Source organism: Dipodomys spectabilis, unplaced genomic scaffold (assembly GCF_019054845.1).
Source record: "Dipodomys spectabilis isolate Male_0828 unplaced genomic scaffold, ASM1905484v1 ptg000783l, whole genome shotgun sequence".
Lineage (NCBI taxonomy): Eukaryota > Metazoa > Chordata > Mammalia > Rodentia > Heteromyidae > Dipodomys > Dipodomys spectabilis.
The window spans coordinates 21,338,285-21,359,703 of NW_024871460.1; the positions used below are offsets into that span (position 1 = coordinate 21,338,285).

Genomic DNA, 21,419 nt, shown 5'->3' on the forward strand with positions numbered 1-21,419 from the left:
AGTAGTAAGTGCAATAAAAATTCATATATAACTCAAAATTTAATTCTTCTGTATAATAAATGTTCATTTACTGTAGGTAGCTTGATGACACCAAAATGTTACTATGAAATTAGTCTACAGTACAAATTCCTAAAAAGGGGAAATGTCAAGGAAGTCATGAATGGTATTAATACCAAAAACGCGTTTCAAAAGAAATAGTGGAAGAAGCTCTATAGGCATACCTAGTTTGCACTGCCGATGAACTAAATCATGTGCTAATGTAGACATTAGATAAGTCAGTTGGAAGAAAGAAAACTATGCATGATTTTTGAAAATACTTAAAATGGAGGAACAATGGGTACTGACAGCTCATGCCTATAATCCTAGCTACTCAGAAGGCTGAGATCTGAGGATCGTGGTTTGAAGACAGCCTGGGGAGGAAAGTCCATGAGACTTTTTTCTCCAATAAATTACTCACAAAAGACCAAAGTGGACCTGTGGCTTAAGAGATAGAATGCTAACCTTAAGAAAAAGAATCTCAGGGCTAGCACCCAGGCCCTCAAAGCCCCAAGACCAATACACACAAACACACACACACACATACATGCACACATACATACACACATATACGCATACGCACGCACACACACACACACACACACACACACACACACACACACACACACACAAAGAGGGACAAAGATAAACATGTACAGCAGTATTAATCATTAGACACTATGTTGAAAATGAATTATACTACTTGAGGGTGGGGAGAGGAGGGAAAAACTGGGAAAGGGATGACACTGTCCAAAAAGAAATGCACTATTTACCTGACTTATGTAACTGTAACCCCTCTGTACATCATCTTCATAATAACAATTTAAGTTTTTTTCAAATACTTAAAAGACTTTATCTAGATTCTTAGGTAAGGGACCACCTGAATCAATGCTAACAATGAATGTTATCGATGTGTTCATTTTACTAGTAAAAAGACACTACCTTTGGTTTGTGATAGTAAGAGGCAATGACTTTGATCTGAAGTATAAAGGATACAGGGTAACAGTCTAGTGAAGCCTGAGTCTAGTGAAGCCTGATTTACTCCACAGTTCCCCACCTGAAACTAACTCAACACCCCCCCCCCCCTTTACTGGTTGCTTCCCTTTTAAACACCTGTTTTCTATTTTGAAATGAACTGCATTAACAATGTTACCTCCTAGAGACATTAACTTTTTTTTTTTTGGTTCTTCCTGGAGCTTGAACTCAGGACTGTCCTTGAGCCTCTCTGTCTCAAGGCTAGCACTCTACCGCTTGAGCCACAGCACCACTTCCAGCTTTTTCTGTTTATGTGGTACTGAGGAATTGAACCCAGGGTTTCATGCATGCTAGGGCCAAATTCCAAGCCCAAGACATTAGCTTTTATCAACTCATCCCCTACAATACATTGTATTGCTCTAAGTGTAACAAATAACTAAAACGTAATTTTTATGAAACAATATGTATATCTGCATGTAACTTTTTAACCACAACTATTCTATGTGGCATTATGAAATAGATTTGAAACCAGAATGTCTAGTCACATCAACTTAGGGACAAATACAAGCACTGGCACTATCCATCTGAAAGGCGCTGCATGGGAACACCAGGAGGCAGGGAAATACCTTGGTATTTTTAGTAGTAAATATCAAGCTTACATGCTAGTATTTAAGCTTTAGCCTTTACTTCTACCTATGCATAGAATTACCATCTATCTATAGATAATACAAAATGCTCTACACAAAGTGTTCAGTTTACAGTAGCTATTATTCTTTTATTTTTATTGTTTTGATTTTTGGGTGTTTTTTTTAACATTGAAGAATAGATTTTATTTAGCTATTTTTCTTCTCAAAAACTGATGAAATGGAAATTACCTAAAATAATAAAAATACTTTGTGTTAGTGACACTGCGTGATTACATTGAACTCTTTAAAAATATATCACATTTTCTACTTTGAAATTATGTAATCATTTAATCACAATCAAAAAAAAAAAAAAAAAAAGAACCTCGGGGAAGGGAGGGAGGGAGGGGATGGTAGGGGGAAAACAATGGAGGGGGTAACAATGTTCAAGAGGACGTGTGCTCATAACCTCACTCATGTAACTGTAACCCTCTGTATAGTAGCTTTACAATAAAAAAAAAAAATATATCACATTTTGGGTTGTTGTTTTTTTTTGGTGGGTCGTGGGGCTTGAACTCTAGGCCTGGGCGCTGTCCCTCATCTCTTCAAGCTCAAAGCTAGCGCTCTACCACTTGAGCCACAGTGCTACTCCTGACAATAGCTATTTTTTTTTATTTTTGGTCCAGTCGTGGGGCCTGAACTCTGGGCCTGGGCGCTGTCCCTCAGCTCTTCAGCTCAAGGCTAACACTCTACCACTTGAGCCACAGCGCCACTTCCGGCTTTTTTCTTTTTTTTTTTTTTTTTTGCTTATGTGGTGCTGAGGAGTCGAACTCAGGGCCTCAGGCAGGCAAGCCACCTTTCCAGCCCAGCTATTATTCTTAAATAAGTGCAATAATAGGCATGTTATTCAGATTAGTCTACACTGAGATCCATTTATAACAGTTTTCAAAAAAGTCTCATCATTGACCTACTTCTTACCCCCCAAAACAGCAGAAAACTACCCTACCATCTCCAACTCCAATCAAGATTCAAATGAGCCAGAAACAAGATGCTGAGGGTGTTGGGAAGGTGGCTCAGTGGTAAAGTGCTGGCCTTGCATGCATGAGGCCCTGGGTTCAATTCCTCAGCATCACATAAGCAGAAAAAGCCCAAAGTGGCACTGTGACTCAAATGGTGGAACGCTAGCCTTGAGCTGAAGAGCTGAGGGGCAGTGCCCAGGCCCACAGTTCAAGCCCCACGACCAACCAAAAAAAAAAAAAAAAAGATGCTGGGGGATTGTGGTAGTAACCTTAGGATGTTATGTCTCTGAATACTGGTTCTAAACTAAAACCTAAGCAAAATAAACTAGGATTAGATAGACTTCAAACTGTTCCAACTGGGAAAGAGAATGAATACAGAAGACATCCTTATAAAGACTGAGGGTATCTTATAACTTCCAAGCCAGTTTTATACCTATTCCTAATCACCACATTTTGTGTTTATTTCCATATTCACTCAGTTCTTTTGTGTCTTTGTGTTCAACATGTTAATGCATACTAAACATATGCTGGACTTCCAAATCTTTAATAAAAGGATGTCATGGTTTCTTATATAGTGTAGTATCCTCTGGCTAATCAGATTCACTACTTGCTAGACAACTGAGGAACCAGCCAACTGGTCTCCATTTTCTTCCACTTCTGAAAAACGCTGCTTGACATAAAATCTGCCTTCCGAGGTATCTTCTTTAATAGGAAATATTTTACACAAGTTGAATTATTTGTAACATGAGAGCTTTCTACTTACAGAATTACATATAAATTATTTATAAAGAAAAAGCATCTTCTAGTTATCCAGTTTAACCAAATTCCACAAGCCTTTGAGTACCAATGATGTGTCTAACAGTTTCAGACACTGTGTAAACACCTCTGTAGTGTAAGGATATTGCTGGGTGCTGATGGCTCACGAGAATTGAGGTTCAAAGCCAGCCCAGGCAGGAAAGTCCGTGAGACTCTTCTCTCCAATTAACCACCAGAAAACCGGAATGTACACCGTGGCTCAAAGTGGTAGAGCACTAGCCTTGAGCAAAAGAGCTTAAGGACAGCACTCAGGCCCTGAGTTCAAGCCCCACAACCACAACAACAAAGATGTGGTCTGCTTTTCTCTAGGAATTCAGGTGTCTTAAACAGCTAACATTAACTGAGAATTCTGTGTCAGGCAACTGTTCTAGGTTCCTTATTCATTTAATTCTCAGAATTCTATGATGGAGGTGCTGTCTCTGAAACAGACCAGGGATTCTTCTGCAATTCACACCAAGGGGTCTTGGTTCCACTCACTACTCTTATAACATAAAATGCTTGGTGAATGACACTCCTATAACAAAATACTAAATTCTGCAGTACAGCCAAATAGAAATCTTAATGAAAATCTTCCTGTTATCATCGGGAAGAATACAAGATATCAGTTTGCTAAAATCTGATGGAGAGCGATGAAAGCATAGTTGGTAATCTACCTTACGAACACAGAAGACTAGACCAATAGAGGATTTAGAATGGTATAAAACCAAATAGGCTAGGAGAGGCCAGGCAGAGAGGTCTTTTTTCCAGGTTGGATTCCTAAACAGTGAGAATGATCTAAAGGTTCTTGAACTACAAGTAGAAAAGCAAAAACCGACCAAATGAGAGGTAAGAGAGATTCAAGGAGATTTGGTGTGTGTGTTTGTGAACATGGGCTTGACCTCAGGGCCTGGGCACTGTCCCTGAGCTTTTGTACTCAAGCCTACCACTTGAACTCCATTTCTGGCTTTTTGGCCATTTACTAGAGATAAGAGTTCCACTAATTTTCCTGCCTGATATGTCTTTGAACCGCGATCCTCAAATCTTCAGCCTCCAGAGCAGCGAGGATTAAAGAAGCGAGCCACCATTCTTGGCTCAAAGAGATTTCTTATGGTACATTTGAAAGCAGGAAGGTCTGAGATATTTTCTACCTTTTTCTTCGTCGTCACAGCCAGCACTTAGCAGACTGCCATACACACATTTCAGGCTCACGATGTAGATGCTGACTGTAGGCTGGCACGCGTAGATGCCAATACTGCATATAATCACAGGATGGACATACCCAGGCCAGAGTAACCCCGCTAACGCAGCACGTGTCCCACCCAGCCTGGACCAGGTCGGAGGCTATTCTAGCCCAAAATCACTTTCTTTCCTTTTGAAATCAGATCCCCGCCGTGGGGCTCGGCTCCAATCGAGGAGCCGTGTAACGCACGCGGGAGAAAGGACAACGCCCAGGTGCCCGCGTGGTCTCCTTAAAAGGACCCGGCTTGCTCCTTAGAGCTGCACACGAACCCCAGGATGGGCTCCTTCCGACAGGACAAGGCGGGGAAGGGGCTGACTCGGGGCCGCAGGGCACCTGGCACAGAACGCTCTGGACCTGGAAGACAGGCCGTGGCGCAGCGAGCAGAAGAGGTCGGAGGTCCGAGGACCGAAGATATGCAGGGGAAGCCGGCCAGGACACGGGCACCTAGCAGGGAACCGCATGCACACACGCTCCCCTCCCACCCCAAGACTACTGGATCCCAGGGAGAATGAGGGCCTCGCGACCTACCTGTCCTGAGGGTTCCTAGGGTCAGAATAACAAGCCTGTGCCGCAAGTCCCCCCGCCGCCCCTGGCGGTCAGTGCAGAGAGCGAGACGCAGGGCGCATGCGCCAGCCCGGCCTCTTCCTGCACGTGGCCGGGAGTCGCTAGCGGACTACAACTACCAGCATGCCATGCGAGCCTTTCCTCTCCCTCCCTCTCCGCTCCTCCCATGCCCCGCCCCCCAGAGTGGCGCCTGTGACGCGGCGCGGGCTCGGTCAGTCGGTGAGGATAGCGGGTCGCTCTAGCTCAGGCTTCTCCCGAACTGGCCGCAAGTGAAGGTTTAGTCATGTCGTCTCTAATCCGAAAGGTGATCACCGCCGCGAAAAACCCCAGGCCCATTGGTCCCTACAGGTAACGTGGCTTGTGGGAGCATTGCCAGGACCCCGGGCGTGCGGGGTCGCGGGGGTCCGGGCTGGGGGTCGCTCAGGTCAGAGCCCGAGCGAGCGCCTCGGCGCGTGAGGAAACTGAGTCTGGAGAGATACTCAAGAGCTGGCTTAGCATTTTGTTATATAGGATTTTTAGTTTATTTTTTGTTTATATGTGGTGCTGAGGAATCGAACCCAATGCCTCAGGCATGCTAGGCACACACTCTACCACTGAGCCACCTTCCCAGCCCTGATCTTAGTACTTAAAACTTTGGTTCAGCCAGGTGCCAGTGCTCACGCCTGTAATCCTAGCTACTCTGGAGATGTGAGGATTGAAATTCAAAGCCAACCCAGGACAGCAAAATTCCCAGGAGACTCTTATCTCCAATAAACTACCCCCCAAAAAAGCCATAAGTGGCACTGTGGCTCAAGGGGTAGAGCTAGCCTTGAGCACCAAGGGGCTCAAGGACAGCACTCAGGCCCTGAGTCTAAGCCCCAGGACTGGTCAAAAAAACAAAACAAAAAACAAAACCTTGGTTTATTTCTCCTCCCACAGTAACTTCACCTCTTTTAGTTTGCTTCTTTATCTTCTAAATGGACATAACCATAACACTGTCTCATGAGATTGTTGTGGGAATTAAATAAGAAAGTAACCCATTAAAATTAGACTTTAGCAGGGCCTACATTGTGACTTTTTTTTTTTTTTTTTGGTCAGTTGTGGGGCTTGAACTCTGGGCTTGGGCGCTGTCCCTTTGCTCTTCAGCTCAAGGAGGTTTATTGGAGATAAAGAGTCTCACAGACTTTCCTGCCCAAGCTGGCTTTGAACCTTGAGCCTCAGATCTCAGCCTGCTGAGTAGCTAGGATTACAGGTGAGAGCCACTGGCGCACGGCCATTGTGACTTTTTTAAAAAATATCCAATGTATGAAGTTTGTTTTTGTTTTTGCTTTTTTTTTTTTTTTTTTGGTCAGTCATGTACTTGAACTCTGGGCCTGGGCACTGCCCCTCAGCTCTTCAGCTCAAGGCTACTGCTCTACCATTTGAACCACAGTGCCACTCCCTGTCTTCTGGTGGTTTATTGGAGATAGGAGTCTCACACTTTCCAGCCCAGGCTGGCTTTGAACCATGATCCTCAGATCTCTGACTCCCTAGTAGCTAGGATTATAGGCATGAGCCACCAGCTCCCAGCCTGAAGTTTATATTTTATGTAATGAAGAACCATAGAATGTTTTTGAACCTGAAATTAACAGGAGATCCTTTTTTAAAGAAGAATAATTCTGGTAATAATTTAGATAGAAACCATTTTTCTCCTTCTGCCTTAATCCCTCACCCATATAATCATGTAGTGGTAGCAATTAGAGCATTTTGTTACTTCAGAACAAAACTTGACAAGAAATCAAGTGATAAAAAGACACTTTGTTCTGAAGCCTACTGAAAGAGCTTACACCTCCCCTAACCTACTTAGAAATGTTGTGCTCTTTATTCAAGAAAAAAAACTTGACATATCCCTGATTGACTTTTAAGAACCATTGGGGGTGGGGGGGGGAGATTAGAAGGTTATGGGAAGGAGAAACAAAGGAGGAAGCAACAATGCTTGATAAGAAATGTACTCATTACCTTGCCCATGTAATTGTAACCCCTCTGTACGGTATTTTCACAATAAAAAAAGAACCATTTGGAAATAAGTTTGTGTCATGGAGTTTGCAGTGAGTATGCTTTTTGAACACTTCTGGCTCCTCTCCAGGAAGGATTCAATGTAGTGTGTTCAGCTTTTCAGTGGCTGGCATTGAGATGGATGGGGTGTTGTCTCAGCACATTTCAGGAGACTTTTGGACAAAGCCTTGAGGGATTTCAACATCACAAGCCTATTAAACATTGCTCTCCATTTTACTAGTATACAGTCCAAACACAAAATACAACATAGATGATTAGAATGTTTTGGAAGGTTTTAACTACTTTGCAGCCTACAAGGAATACAATGCACTTGTAATTTTTGAGAACTTCACAACTTGTCTTTGGATAGCAGGGTTCTTAGTCTCGGAAATCATACTTCCAAGCTGAGTGCCAGTAGCTCATGCCTGTAATCCTAGCTACCTATAAAGCTGAGATTTGAAGATCAAGGTTCAAAGCCAGGCAAGGCAGGAACGTCCATGAGACCCTTATCTCCAATTAACTACCAAAAGGCTAGAAGTAGAACATGGCTCAAATAGCAGAGCTCTAGCCTTGAGCAGACAAGCTTAGGGACAGCACCCAGACCTAAGTTCAAGCCCTAGGACCAGCACAAATGAAGGAAAGGGAAGGAAAGGAGAGGTGAGGAGAGGAGGGGAGGGGGGGGGAGGAGAGGCACACACAGTTATTTTTGTAAACAAAATTTTAAAAAATCTCTAAGAGATAACTTTCATGGTTCAAATAATTTTAGGGCTGCAATGCTTTTTTTTTATATTTTAAGAATAATTGGTTTGCCATCATTAAGGTTTTTGGGGTTTTTTTTTTTTTTTTTTGGGGGGTCCGGTTATGGGGCCTGAACTCTGGGCCTGGGCGCTGTCCCTCAGCTCTTCAGCTCAATGCTAGCGCTCTACCACTTGAGCCACAGCGCCACTTCTGGCTTTTTTCCTTTTGCTTATGTGGTGCTGAGGAATCGAACCCAGGGTCTCATGCATGCAAGGCAAGCGCTCTACCACTGAGCCACCTTCCCAGCCCCCATCATTAAGTTTTGATAAAGGGTAATGGATAGGCTTAATCTGCTTTTCAAATGTGGAAAGAGTTGAAGGTACTTTGTTTGCAAAGGGCCTACGCAGATGGCATATTTTTCACAGAACAGTTAACAGCAGTAGCTAATAGTATTGTCTAACCTGTGAAAAGATTACTAATTAACAAACTTGGTAGCTTCCTGAGGACAAAGGTGAAAAGCCCATAGTTGGGAAGAATTCCTAGCCTCTTAATTTTCTTTTTAAATGTAGATCCTAGGGCTTGAACTCAATTTGTAGGCACCATCTCTTAGCTTTTTGCTCAAGGCTGGCACTCTACCACTTGAACCAGGTTTACTTCCTTGTATTTGCTCATAATGGCTTCTAATCTCTATCATCAGATCTTAGCCTCGTGAGTTGCTAGAATTACAGGTTTGAGCTGCCAATGCCTGGCTCTAGCCTTTAAAATTTTAAGTTTCATTGTGGTGTCCTCACATATGAAAATAAAATCTTTGGCCATACTTGCCCCCTCTATTACTCTTTCTTACCCCTCCACTTTCTTCCTTTTTAAATAGTCTTTAAAGTGTTTAGTTATTGTATTTATATACATGCACATAAGAACTTTGACTATAATCACAAAACACTACCAACACTCTCATCCTCCCATCAGTATCTTCCCACAGACAACCCCCTTTTACATTCATGTTACTGTTTTAAGTATTCCTAGACTTTCTGAGTTTCTGTTACTATTTCATCTCCCCAAATCACATGTTAGGACCCCAACAGGTCCCACTTAAAAGATAGGTTCTTTTCAAGCAAAATTGTTGAAGATTCTCGGTGGTTAGAGAATAGCATAAAGACAAAGTTATAACATGCCAATTATGTGCAAGGAATCACCTAGGCTCTGATGCAGAAACTTGGTAAGATACTATCTCTACTCTTAAAGAGCTTTGAGTCTTAAGATACTGGGAGAGGATAAGAATAAACTAGCTGTAACCCAAGGCAGGGTCTTTTACAGCACCTTAAAAAGCCAGGAGTGTAGTTATCCTAACTATAGGAGATCTCTGAGCCCCCCAGGCAAAAGTGAAACTTATCTGAAAAATATAGCAAAAAAGGGCTGGGGTGGGATAGAGCCACAGCTTAAGTGGTAGAGCACCTACCTAGCAAGCAAGCACAGAGCCCTGAATTCAAACCCCAGGATAACCCTTGCCCTCTCCCCCCGCCCCCCCAAAAGCCATTTTTAACATCTTCCATTGGAATGGCTTGTCTGAAAATTGCTTTTTTTTTTTTTTTCTGGTGCCTGTCCTGGGGCTTGAACTTAGGCCCTGAGTACTGTCCCTAAGTGTTTTGTGCTCAATGATAGTGTTATACCACTTGAGCCATAGCTCCACTTTCAGCTTTTTTGATGCTTAACTGAACAGCCTTACAGACCTTTCTGCCCAGGTGGGCTTTGAACTATGATCCTCAGATTTCAGCCTCCTGAGTAGCTAAGATTACAAACAGGAGCCATCAGCCTGATGAATTACTTATTTTTTGTAAGTACCCTGGCTTTTTTTTTTTGTATCCCAACTGAATTATTTTGCTTATTAAAATAATCACTGTTTTCAGTGAAGAGTTCTGTAACTTTTGGTAAATGTATAAGGAATATACAATCTCTCATAGCTGTTGGTGTTCATTCCACACTCTGGCCCCATACAGCCAGTGTACTTTTTAGTACTACTATTTTATATTTTCTCAAATTTCATATGAGTGAAAGCAACAGTACATAATCTCTAGGGGTTTTTTTTGTTTTGTTTTGTTTTTTGTTTTTGGTGTTTTTTTTTTTTTTTTGTCAGTCGTGGGGCCTGAACTCTGGGCCTAGGCACGGTCCCTCAGCTCTTCAGCTCAAGGTAGAACTCTACCACTTGAGCCACAGTGCCACTTCTGGCTTTTTCTGCTTATGTGGTGCTGAGGAATCAAACTCAGGGCCTCATGCATGTGAGGCAAGCACTCTACCACTGAGCCACCTTCCCAGACCTCTCTAGTTACTGTTTATCAATAATCTGGTTTTGATTTTCTTTTTTTGTTATCATAGACAATGATGTTCTAAAATTTCAAGTAAGGTCCTTTTTAAAAAATAAAAATAAAAAATAAAAAGCCTTTGTGGCAGGGTTAAGATTTGAAATCAGGGCCTTGCACTTGCTAGGCAGAAGCTCTACCCCTTGAACCATGTCTCCAGGCCCCTGTAAGGTGTCTAGACATTTTTGGGGGGAGGGGGTCCGGTGTGAGGCCTGAACTCTGGGCCTGGGTGCTGTCCCTCAGCTCTTCAGCTCAAGGCTAGCGCTCTACCACTTGAGCCACAGCGCCACTTCTGGCTTTTTTCTTTTTGCTTATGTGGTGCTGAGGAATCGAACCCAGGGCCTCAGGCATGCAAGGCAAGCACTCTACCACTAAGCCACCTTCCCAGCCCCTAGACATACGTTTTCATTTCTCTTAGATAGTTGTCTGGAGGTGGTGGGGGGAACTGCTGGGTGTGTGTTTAGGTTTTTAGGAAAGTGAATAATAGTTTCCCAAGGTGGTGTGTCATTTTTGCACTCCTATCTTCAGGTTTTGCTTTGTATATCTCTAATGGCTGATATTATTGAGCAACTTTCATGTACTCCTTAGTTCTTTGCTTTTAGATATACAAAGATAGACCAATGGTATTAGACAAATGGTGTTCACTGTATTTTGTTGGGTTGTATGTCTTCATATTTTTGAGCTGTATGAGTTTCTTTCGTGTAATCTGGACCTAAGTCCTTTATAGACATGTTTGCAAATATTTTTCTCCCAATCTGACTTGTCTTTCCATTTCTTACAACTATTTTCGATGAACATTTTTTGTTTAATGAAGACTGATTTATAATTTTTCATTGTACAAATTGTGCTTTTTAGGTCATCAAATTGCTGTTTTGCTGTTGGGTTTTATAATACACTTTATTTTATATATGCCCTGGCTCTTTGTCGTTGCAGTCACGCTGTGTTAGTCGACCGGACTATGTACATTTCAGGGCAGGTAGGCCTGGACCCTTCAAGTGGAAAGCTGGTGCCAGGAGGGGTGGCGGAAGAAGCAAAACAAGTAAGTCATTCTCCACAGTTCAAGTTCACTTTTCTTCTGCTTTTTTATACCAGGGAGTATTAATGATCCACTTGCCTGATGTTAAAGAGCTTAAAAGATCAATCCTTTTTAAGCTACTATTTGATTGAAGACAGTTTTTTGGAAAAGAGTCAGAGCTGTAATAAATCATTTGCTAACCAAAGAGAAATATTCTACCTCCTTATCACTAAAGTGACTTTAAACCCGAATTATCAAAATCAAATGACATATTGTCACTTCCATGTAGATTGGGAAATTTTCTTTTCAGGGCCACTGACCTTTGATCCCTTCCACTACCACCATAGCATTTGTTAGTAAGAGAAAAATATCAAAGATTAAATGTAGCAAGGTTTTTTGTTTTTTGTTTTTTGTTTGTTTTTCAAAAAGACTAGGGCCTGGGGATGTAGCTCAGTAGCATGTTTTCAGAGCATGTATAAGGATGTGGGCTACACCACAGAAGAAATGGGGACTATAATCCTAATCCAATAATATAACTTAATTCTATTTATGTACTTATTTATTTTTGTCACTCATGGAGCTTGAACTCAGGGCCTAGATACTGTACCTGAGCTCTTTGCTCAAGGCTAGCATTCTACCACTTTGAGCCACAGTACCACATCTGGTTTTCTGGTGGTTAATTGGAGATAAGAATATCATGGACTTTCCTGTCTGGGCTAACTTTGAACCACAATCTTCAGATCTCAGCCTCCTGAGTAGCTAGGATTACAGGTGTGAGCCACTGGTGCCCAGCTTTAAATTATAATTTAATATATTCACTGAGTCTTTTGTAATAACCACTGATAGGAAACAACCTAAAAGACCATCTGTAAGAAACTGGCTAAATACGTCCCACGAAGGTGATAGAAAATATTGATTGCTACATGGTAAGATAAAATCAAGACTGCAGGGGCTGGGAAGGTGGCTCAGTGGTAGAGCGCTTGCCTTGCATGCCTGAGGCCCTGGGTTCAATTCCTCAGCACCACATAAGCAAAAAGAAAAAAAAGGCCAGAAGTGGCGCTGTGGCTCAAGTGGTAGAGCACTAGCCTTGAGCTGAAGAGTTGAGGGACAGCGCCCAGGCCCAGAGTTCAGGCCCCACGACTGGACTCAAAAAAAAAAAAGTCAAGACTGCAGAACAGCATGCACAGTGTGCTACCACATGTGTGAGTCTGTGGTGAAGAATGGACAGGTTTGGCCGGCATACACCCTGACATTTTATCCAGGACATGGTAGGTAGTTATGATTGCCAACAGGGAATGGGAAAGGGAGATGTCTTTTAACTTTATGTGATTTTTTTATGATTGAATTTTTTTCACCTTAACATAAAGTACATATTTAGAAGGTTTTCTTTAACACAAAAATATAATAAAATATCAAAGTATCACAAATAAAGTAGAGGGGTGCTGAATGTTTTCATTTATAAGTTCAGGATAAAAATAAAACTGATGTTTTTCTAGAGGCGAGATTGTCAAATGCGTACATAATTCATTCAGTGGTGGTTTTTGTTGGTGGTGTTGTTTTATGCTGGTACTGAGGCTTGAACACAGGGCTTAGGTGCTTTGTGCTCCCTTAGCTTTCTCTGCTCAAGGCTAGTGCTCTACCACTTGAGCCACAGTTCCACGTTCGGCTTTTTGAAAGTTAATTGGAGATAAGAGTCTCATGGACTTTCCTTCTCAGTGTGGGTTCAAACCATAACCCTCAGATCGCAGCCTCCTCAGTAGCTAGGATTATAGGCATGAGCCAGCATTGCCTGGCTCACTCAGTATTTTTTTTTTTTTTTTTGAGATACAGGAAAAAGAAACTCTTGACATCATATATTGTTTTAAAAACAAAATTTTAGGCTGGGCAGTGGTGGCGTATGCCTGTAATCCTACTTAGGAGGCTGGGATCTGAGGATCAAAATTTGAAGCCAGCCCAAGCAGAAAAGTCCATGAGACTCTTTTTTTTTTTTCGGGGGGGGGGGGGTCCAGTCGTGGGGCCTGAACTCTGGGCCTGGGCGCTGTCCCTCAGCTCTTCAGCTCAAAGCTAGCGCTCTACCACTTGAGCCATAGTGCCACTTCCGGATTTTTTTTTCTTTTTTTTTTTTTTTTTGGTCCAGTCGTGGGCCTGAACTCTGGGCCTGGGCGCTGTCCCTCAGCTCTTAGGCTCAAGGCTAGCGCTCTACCACTTGAGCCACAGCGCCACTTCCGGATTTTTCCCCTGCTTATGTGGTGCTGAGGAATCAAACCCAGGGCCTCATGCATGCAAGGCAAGCACTCTACCACTGAACCACCTTCCCAGCCCCAATACTTACTATCTTATCCTTTGTACAGAGTGAGGTGTCTAGAAGTTATTTTTGTGTCAGCTTCATGGATATTAACTGGAAAAGTGCCACACCCTGGACCTGTAGAAGGGACTTTGTTTCAGTCTTCTTACTCACGAAAAGAAACCAATTTTTCATTTTATAAAACCAAGAAACAATTGACTGTTATAGAAGCATCCCCAAAAGAGTAAGGGAAATATTTCTGTAGCATAAGCTCTTTAAGGAGTTCTAGCAAAAGGCAATTGATAGACTTTGATTCAAATTTAATTAAATTTAATTTAATTAATTTATTTCAGTTTACTTAATTGATAAAATATCAGTGTCTCAGGCCTTTCTTGCTGTGGTTCTCAGGCTCTTACAAACATGTTTGAAATTCTGAAAGCAGCAGGCTGTGACTTCACCAATGGTGAGCAACTGGATTTTACTTCACTGTTAATTTCTATGTCTTCTGCTGTTCTGAGTTTTCTTGTTGGTGGTAGGGGTGGAGGTTTGGGGTTTTTGTTTGTTTGTTTGTAAGTCACATTTTGAGTTAGACCAAATGGCTTAACCTAATGTATGTATCTTCTAGTGGTAAAAACAACTGTCTTTCTGACTGACATGAATGACTTTGGTACTGTCAATGAAGTCTACAAACAGTGTAAGTAATTTCTACTTCCTGTCTTAAAGAGAAAAGAATCTTTTTACAAAAAAGAGAACCCATTATCAATTGAAAGCTACAGAAAGCTAGGCATGGTGGCACTTGCCTGTAATCCTAACACTGGGAAGACTGAGGCAGGAGGATCAGGAGAATTCAGGGCCAGCCTGTGCTAGAGAGTGAGACCCTGTCTCAAAAAAAAGAAAAGAAAAATAAGTGGCAGGAGCTGCTAAAGAAATGCCGTCTTGTCCTAAAATAATACTCTGATTGGAAACATACCAATTGGAAACCCCTTACAAATCCATTTTTCCAAGGCTTGTTTATTATTTCTTGTTTAGGCTTTATAATCCCTCCTGAAAGTTTTTTTTTTTTTTTGTTCCGGTTGTGGGGCCTGAACTCTGGGCCTGGGCGCTGTCCCTCAGCTCTTCAGCTCAAGGCTAGCGCTCTACCACTTGAGCCATAGCACCACTTCCGGCTTTTTTTTCTTTTTGCTTATGTGATGCTGGGAAATCGAACCCAGGGCCTCAGGCATGCAAGGCAAGCGCTCTACCACTGAGCCACCTTCCCAGCCCTCCTGAAAGTTTTTTATATCACATAAATTGTGTTTACTATTACAGTGATATTATTGCAGTAGCCATTGTCTTTTCTCTGGCTCAGTCAGAATCACAAACCAGTTACATGGCATTTCTGTACCTCAGTTTCCCCATATGCAAATTGAGACTAATACACCTCCTTATTGGGCTACCTTTTAGGGCTGTTGGAACAATAAATGAATTACTACAGCCTAGAAAGCCCTGAGGTTGACATGTTGAGAGCATGTCATTGCGGTCATAGTACCACCCTTTCATCTGGTGGCATGCACAAAGCAAAAGCATTTATTCTCTCTCAAAGAAATGACTGAGAAGACCAAAGTTGGTGAGAAAGAACAAGCCAAACTTGATGAATGTAGGGATACGTTCCCCATTTAAATGAATGGTTTATAAATAGTACTTTAAAGACCAAACTGCATTCTCATTAAACAAGACTTATTATAGAGGATGTTTTCTACCCTTTCTTTCTCCAGAAACCTAAAATAATTTTTAAAGTACCAAATATCATAGGAATCATATAGCAAAATATGTTATCAAACAAATCTGAATGTGAACCTCTGAAATGTTCATTGTATGAAGAACTGACTAGTCCATTGAAGGGTTTGTAGTGTTAAGCAGGAATACAGTGTGTGGAAACTAAAATGAAATTGTTTTACATTCAGTTTTCAAGAGTGATTTTCCAGCTCGATCTGCTTACCAGGTTGCTGCCTTACCCATAGTAAGTACATGTTAAAATTGCTCCCATGTACCATTTTAAAATGGCTGCATTCTTTTCAGAATATAAGAAATGAAGCACCATGAAAGGAAATTTAAAAACAAAGGAAAGGAGCCAGATGGTATGACTCATGACTGTAATTCTAGCTTAGAGGCTGAAATCAAGAGGTTTGAGATTGGAGGTCAGCCCAGGCAAAAGTCCAAGAGACTCTTATCTCAAAGGAAGAAACTGGGAGTGGTAGACCATGCTTGTGATCTCAGATATGGTGGGAAGCATAAAATAAGAGGATCACAGTCCAGACACAGGCCTAAACAAAACAAAAATATAAACAAGACCCTATCAGAATAACCAGTGCAAAAAAAGGGGAGGTATAGCTTGGCTAGAGTCACCTCCCTACAAGTGTGAAACTTGCAGTTCCAATCCAAGAACCACCAAAAAAATGAATATATAAGTAAAAAAGAAAAGGATACAGTCCCTACATTCCAAGAAGTTAAGGTCTAAAAGTAAACACTCATATTACATGCATAAAAAAAATCTTATAAGGCAACACATGAACTTAATAGAATCAGCGTGCTTAAACTATGAGAAAAAGTACCGAAGCAGCTGTGTTATTATAATATTCCTTAAGGAATTATAAATTTGAGCCAAGGTTTCTTTTTAATTCTACAATAAAAGTTTCACTTGGCTATTTGTATAATAAAACCTCTAGGCCTTCCCCTGGAAAATACTCCCTAAACCAGTTGTACACATACTTCACCATTCTTGTTTGAGTGTTCTATCCTCATTAGACACTCTTCCTGGGCCTCCTGGCACACAGTTTTCCTGCCTATAAAGAAGCAGTTCTTACCAGCTTTCAATTGTCACTTCCTACCAAAGAAATACATCTCCTAAGCATGGCATGTTTATTGCTTTAATTGGTTGTTGCTTGGAATGATCATTAACATCAAACTTATTCAGGTATTGGATATAGTAGAAGGAGCTCAGAACCTGAAATCATAGTACATGAATTTAAACCTCTCCTAGTTACCTTTGTGACTTGGGGCCCATAAATTAGCCTTTGTAAGTCTTAATGTATCATTTTCTGAATTGGGAGAATAATTATCTGTCAGGATGCTGTGAAAATGAAATGAGTCCATGTGTACCTGTCATGGTAACCTGGCCTGTTGTCATTTCCTTTTTTTGGGGGGTAGGGGGTGGGGGGTGCTAGTACTGAGGCTTGAACTCGGCCTGAGTGCTATCCCTGAGCTTCTGTGCTCAAAGCTAGCACCATGGACTTTCCCACCTAGCTTTGGCTTATAATCCTGAGATCTCGGCCTCCAGAGTAGCAAAGGATTATAAGCATGAGCTTCCAGTGTCCAGATATGATGTAGCTTCTTAGTGAGTTTTCTCTATCCCTTCCCTTTGTTGAAAATGTGAATGTGGTTAGTTGTGTGTGTTTTAGCAGGTACTTAGCTCTTTTTTTTGTTTTTTTGTTTTAGTGGTTAATTGGAGATAAGTCTCACAGACTTTCCTGCCTGGGTTGTCTTCAAACCAGGAACAGATCTGTGTTCTGTATAGCTAGGAGTACAGTCATGAGTCAGCAGTGGCCAGTTTTAGCTTCCTTACTGATGGAAATATTCTGTTTTCCTTACAGGGAGCCCATGTTGAAATTGAAGCTATAGCTGTCCAAGGGCCTCTCACTACAGCTTCGTTATAAGTGGCCACAGTGTGCTTTACTCGGGGGTTTTCGTCCTATCTTTAACATTAATTTTCACAAATGGATGGTTATTGTGGAAATTCCATACATAGGAAAGATTAGACAATGAAAATGATGAAGTTACTGATGCTATAAATTACACTTTTCTATACTTATATGGCTAATTACAAGTGTGCAGAGACATTAATTACATACTTCAAATAAAAATAAAGGAAAAGGTATTATTTACTTAATAAAATAAAATACACATTTTAGAGATGTGAGTAGAATTACTCAAACTTGAATAGTATAGGTAAAGGAGAAGGAAGTGGACCAAAATTTTATATGAGTAATATTTTTCTAATGGAAATAAATAAGCATGTAATCTCCTGCGATGTGATTTTGTTTTTGTTTTTTGAGGGGGGGGGGACTGGGGGGAGGACCGGGGGGAGGGGGAGTTGTTAGTCGTGAGGCTTGAACTCTGGGCCTGGGCGCTGTCCCTCAGCTCTTCAGCTCAATGCTAACGCTCTTCCACTTGAACCACAGCACACTTCCTGTTTTCTGGTGGCTAATTGGAGATAAGAGTCTCACCAACTTTCCTGCCTGGGCTGGCTTTGAACCGCAATCCTCAGATCTCAGCCTCCTGATGAGCTAGGATTACAGGCATTAGCTACCAGCGCCGGGCTGTTTGCTTATTTTTAACAGTTTTAAATTATACGTGAAAGTGCAGTACCTAAGAAAAGTGGAAACCATGGCGGTCAGTCGCAGCTGTTTCGTCTCACTTTGTCGATCTTTACATTTTCACACATGTAATTGGGCTATACAATTTACATGTAACCATTTGGTTCGTTCTTTAAAGTCTTTTGTGTGTGTTTGTTGGGAAGTAAGGTAGATCTTGTCGTGTTGTCCAGGCTGGCATCAAACTCCTGAGCTCAGGCAGTCTTTGGCCCCACCTCTGAGCAGCTGGGACCACAGGTGCTCACCATACACTTGGCTCTCAGGTTTTTCCTCAGTTTATGACAACAGTTACATTAATACTATCTCGTTATAGAATAAATTCATACAGAATTATGTAGATTAAAAAAGGAAACTCATTCCATTCACTTCTCTGATGTAGTTTGGATTTTGAACATACCCCAAAGACCTGCAACTCCTGAGAGATAGACTTTTAGCAGTGGAAAGAAGTGAAGTCGTAGGTGCGTGCCTTTGAAAGAGCGAGTCCCCCGTCTCTTTGTTTTGCTTCTAGAGCAGCGTGATGTATGCAGCTTCCTCTACCACAACTGCCTGTTACCACCACCATCTTACCACAGGCCCGAGGCGGCAGGACCAATTATTCAGTAACTGAAACCTCTTAAACTGTGGACCTAAAACCTTTTTCCTCCCTATTAAAAAGAGGAGGACCCAGGTGCCGGTGGCTCATGCCTGTAATCCTAGCTTCTCAGAAGGGTGAGATCTGAGGATCACAGTTTGAAGCCAGCTTGGGCAGGAAAGTCTGTGGAATTCTTATCTCCAATTAGAAGTGAAGCTGTGGTAGAATGCTAGCCTTGAGCAGAAAAGCTCAGAGAAAGCACCGCAAGCCCTGAATTCAAGCCCCACAACCAAAAAAAAAAAAGAGGAGGATTCATTGCTAGAAGGTTTGCATATAACTAGTAGATGGCTACAAGCCAATATGCTTTGTCTACCAGTGTACTGACCCCAGCAGAAAGCACCATTTCCTGGATCTGACAGGAGATTGTCAGGTTGGTTCAGCTCAGGTTAGAAAAGCACCAATCACTCTAAGCTAGGAAATCAGATATTCTAGCCAGCTGAGGTTTCATATAGGTCATAAGACTTTAAAATCAAACACTAGAATGAGGCTTGAAGAGGTGAGGTGGCTCCTGCCTGTCATCCCAGCTACTTCACAAGAAAGATCTTGGTTTGGCAAAAAAAAGTGTGAATCGGCCTGGCGCTGGTGGCTCACGCCTGTAATCCTAGCTACTCAGGAGGCTGAGATCTGAGAATCGCGGTTCAAAGCCAGTCCGGGCAGGAGAGACCGTGAGACTCCTATCTCCAATAAACCACCAGAAAACCGGAAGTGGCGCTGTAGCTCAAGTGGTAGAGCGCTCGCCTTGAGCTGAAGAGCTGAGGGACAGCGCCCAGGCCCAGAGTTCAAGCCCCACCACCGACAAAAAAAAAAGTGTGAATCTACGTCAGCCAATAAACTGGTATCACCCCAGCTCTGCAGGAGGCATGAGGAGGAGGATCACAATCCAGGAAGGCATAGAAAAAATCTAGAGGCCCTATCCCCAAAATAACTAAAGCAAAAAGGGCTAGGGAATGGCTCAAGTGGTAGAGCACCTTGCCCAGCAAGCATGAGGCCTTAAGTTCAAGCCCAATTATCACAAAAATAAGTAAATAAAAGAGCTGGAGGTAAAATGTAGGTAATCAACTTAATTGACTTGTGAACGGCTTGGGTCAGGATTTTGAGACTTATTTTCTACCCCATAGAAGAGGCAATGGGTTTTATTACTTGTGACAAAAAATAAATACTACATGTTGGTTTTTCAAACCTATTTCCAGTCACAGCAGTCCATTGAAGTATAAGATAGCCAAGAAGAGATACCAGCTTTTCTTTCTTATTTTAATAGTCCTTATCTTCGAGAGTACATAATTTAAAGTTTGCTTTTTCTTCCTAAGGAACTTAATGGGTCAAAACAGTTTTTAAGTTTATGTAATAATTCAGATAAATAAATTCAGACACTTTATTAGCTGTAATAACTCAATCAATGTATAAATGTTGAACCATCAGTACAAAGCAATTGTATTTTTTAATATATATTTTTATTATAAAGATAATGATTGTATTTTAAAAAACACTTTGGCTGTAATTTTCCTATAGCCAATTTAGTTATAAGAATATTGTTATGATTAAGAGGAAAGAACATTTGTAATCAAGTATAGAACACCAGATTTGTACTAAGCCCTGTGGGGAAATGAATGAGTATGAACCACCTCTCTTGCCCTCAAAAGGGCTTACAATCTCTTCTCAAGTCTTCCATTGGTTCAGCAATTGGAAAACCTTAAAAAAAATTCCAAGGCTGAGTATGTATCTCAGTAGTAGAACACTGGCCTACCATGTACTAAGCTCTGGTGAGTCCCAGCGCTGCAAGAAAACGTAAGAGCAAACATTCCATTTCAGTAAATGTTCATCTATGACTCATAAGTATTAACAGTGCTGATCTTATATTTACTACTCTATAGCAAGTGCTGGAACCTTCTCTATAACTCCAGTTATCTCCAGTGAGGAGAACCTTAAATGCTCAATGGACTTGACACTCTAATAAATACCCTGTTTTAACTAATTGTAGCAAGTTTGCAACTAAAATATATATAACAGGGCTGGGAAGGTGGCTCAGTGGTAGAGTGCTTGCCTTGCATGCATGAGGTCCTGGGTTTGATTCCTCAGTACCACATAGGCAGAAAAAGCCAGAAGTGGCACTTTGGCTCAAGTGGTAGAATGCTAGCCTTGAGCTGAAGAGCTGAGGGACAGCGCCTAAGCCCAGAGTTCAGGCCCCATGACCGGCAAAAAAAAAAAAAAAAAACAAATATATATAACAATCCTGCATATACATGAACATATTAACAGTGCTGTTCTTGACTAATTGAATGGTAATAGTTAGATTTCACCTTTTAAAGTTTGTTGTCTGATGTTAAATGGAAATGTATGCATCTGTGACTAAGAAAAATATATAAATCTTTTCTTGCAAATATTACTTAAATTGTCAGCTGGGCACTGATGGCTCACGCCTGTAATCCTAGCTACTCAGGAGGCTGAGATCTGAGGATCGCGGTTCAAAGCCAGCCCGGAGAGACCGTGAGACTCCTATCTCCAATAAACCACCAGAAAACCAGAAGTGGCGCTGTAGCTCAAGTGGTAGAGCGCTCGCTTTGAGCTGAAGAGCTGAGGGACAGCGCCCAGGCCCAGAGTTCAAGCCCCACGACCGACAAAAAAAAAAAATATTACTTAAATTGTCATTCGTGTTATAGAGAATACCTACACAGAAACTTATTTTTTACCAAAATAAAAAAGATTTTAGTAACTGATATCCATGA

At 41.6% G+C, this 21,419-nt stretch overlaps 2 protein-coding genes across 2 annotated transcripts in view; one reads left to right on the forward strand and one right to left on the reverse strand.

The window, feature by feature from the left end:
* Nucleotides 1–5,257, reverse strand: part of Pop1 (POP1 homolog, ribonuclease P/MRP subunit) — a 35,639-nt gene extending 30,382 nt beyond the window's left edge. Inside the window, exon 1 of the mRNA XM_042672995.1 lies at nucleotides 5,217–5,257. The gene's annotated coding sequence lies outside the window, so the exon portion shown is untranslated. The remainder of the gene's footprint in view (nucleotides 1–5,216) is intronic.
* A 188-nt stretch (nucleotides 5,258–5,445) lies between these two features.
* Rida (reactive intermediate imine deaminase A homolog) lies at nucleotides 5,446–17,717 on the forward strand. Its single transcript, XM_042673217.1, has 6 exons — nucleotides 5,446–5,600; nucleotides 11,291–11,396; nucleotides 14,065–14,119; nucleotides 14,282–14,350; nucleotides 15,600–15,655; nucleotides 17,286–17,717. Exons 1-6 carry the CDS (start codon nucleotides 5,536–5,538, stop codon nucleotides 17,346–17,348), a joined length of 414 nt encoding a protein of 137 aa, XP_042529151.1. The 5' UTR covers nucleotides 5,446–5,535; the 3' UTR covers nucleotides 17,349–17,717.
* The last annotated feature ends 3,702 nt before the right edge of the window (nucleotides 17,718–21,419 follow it).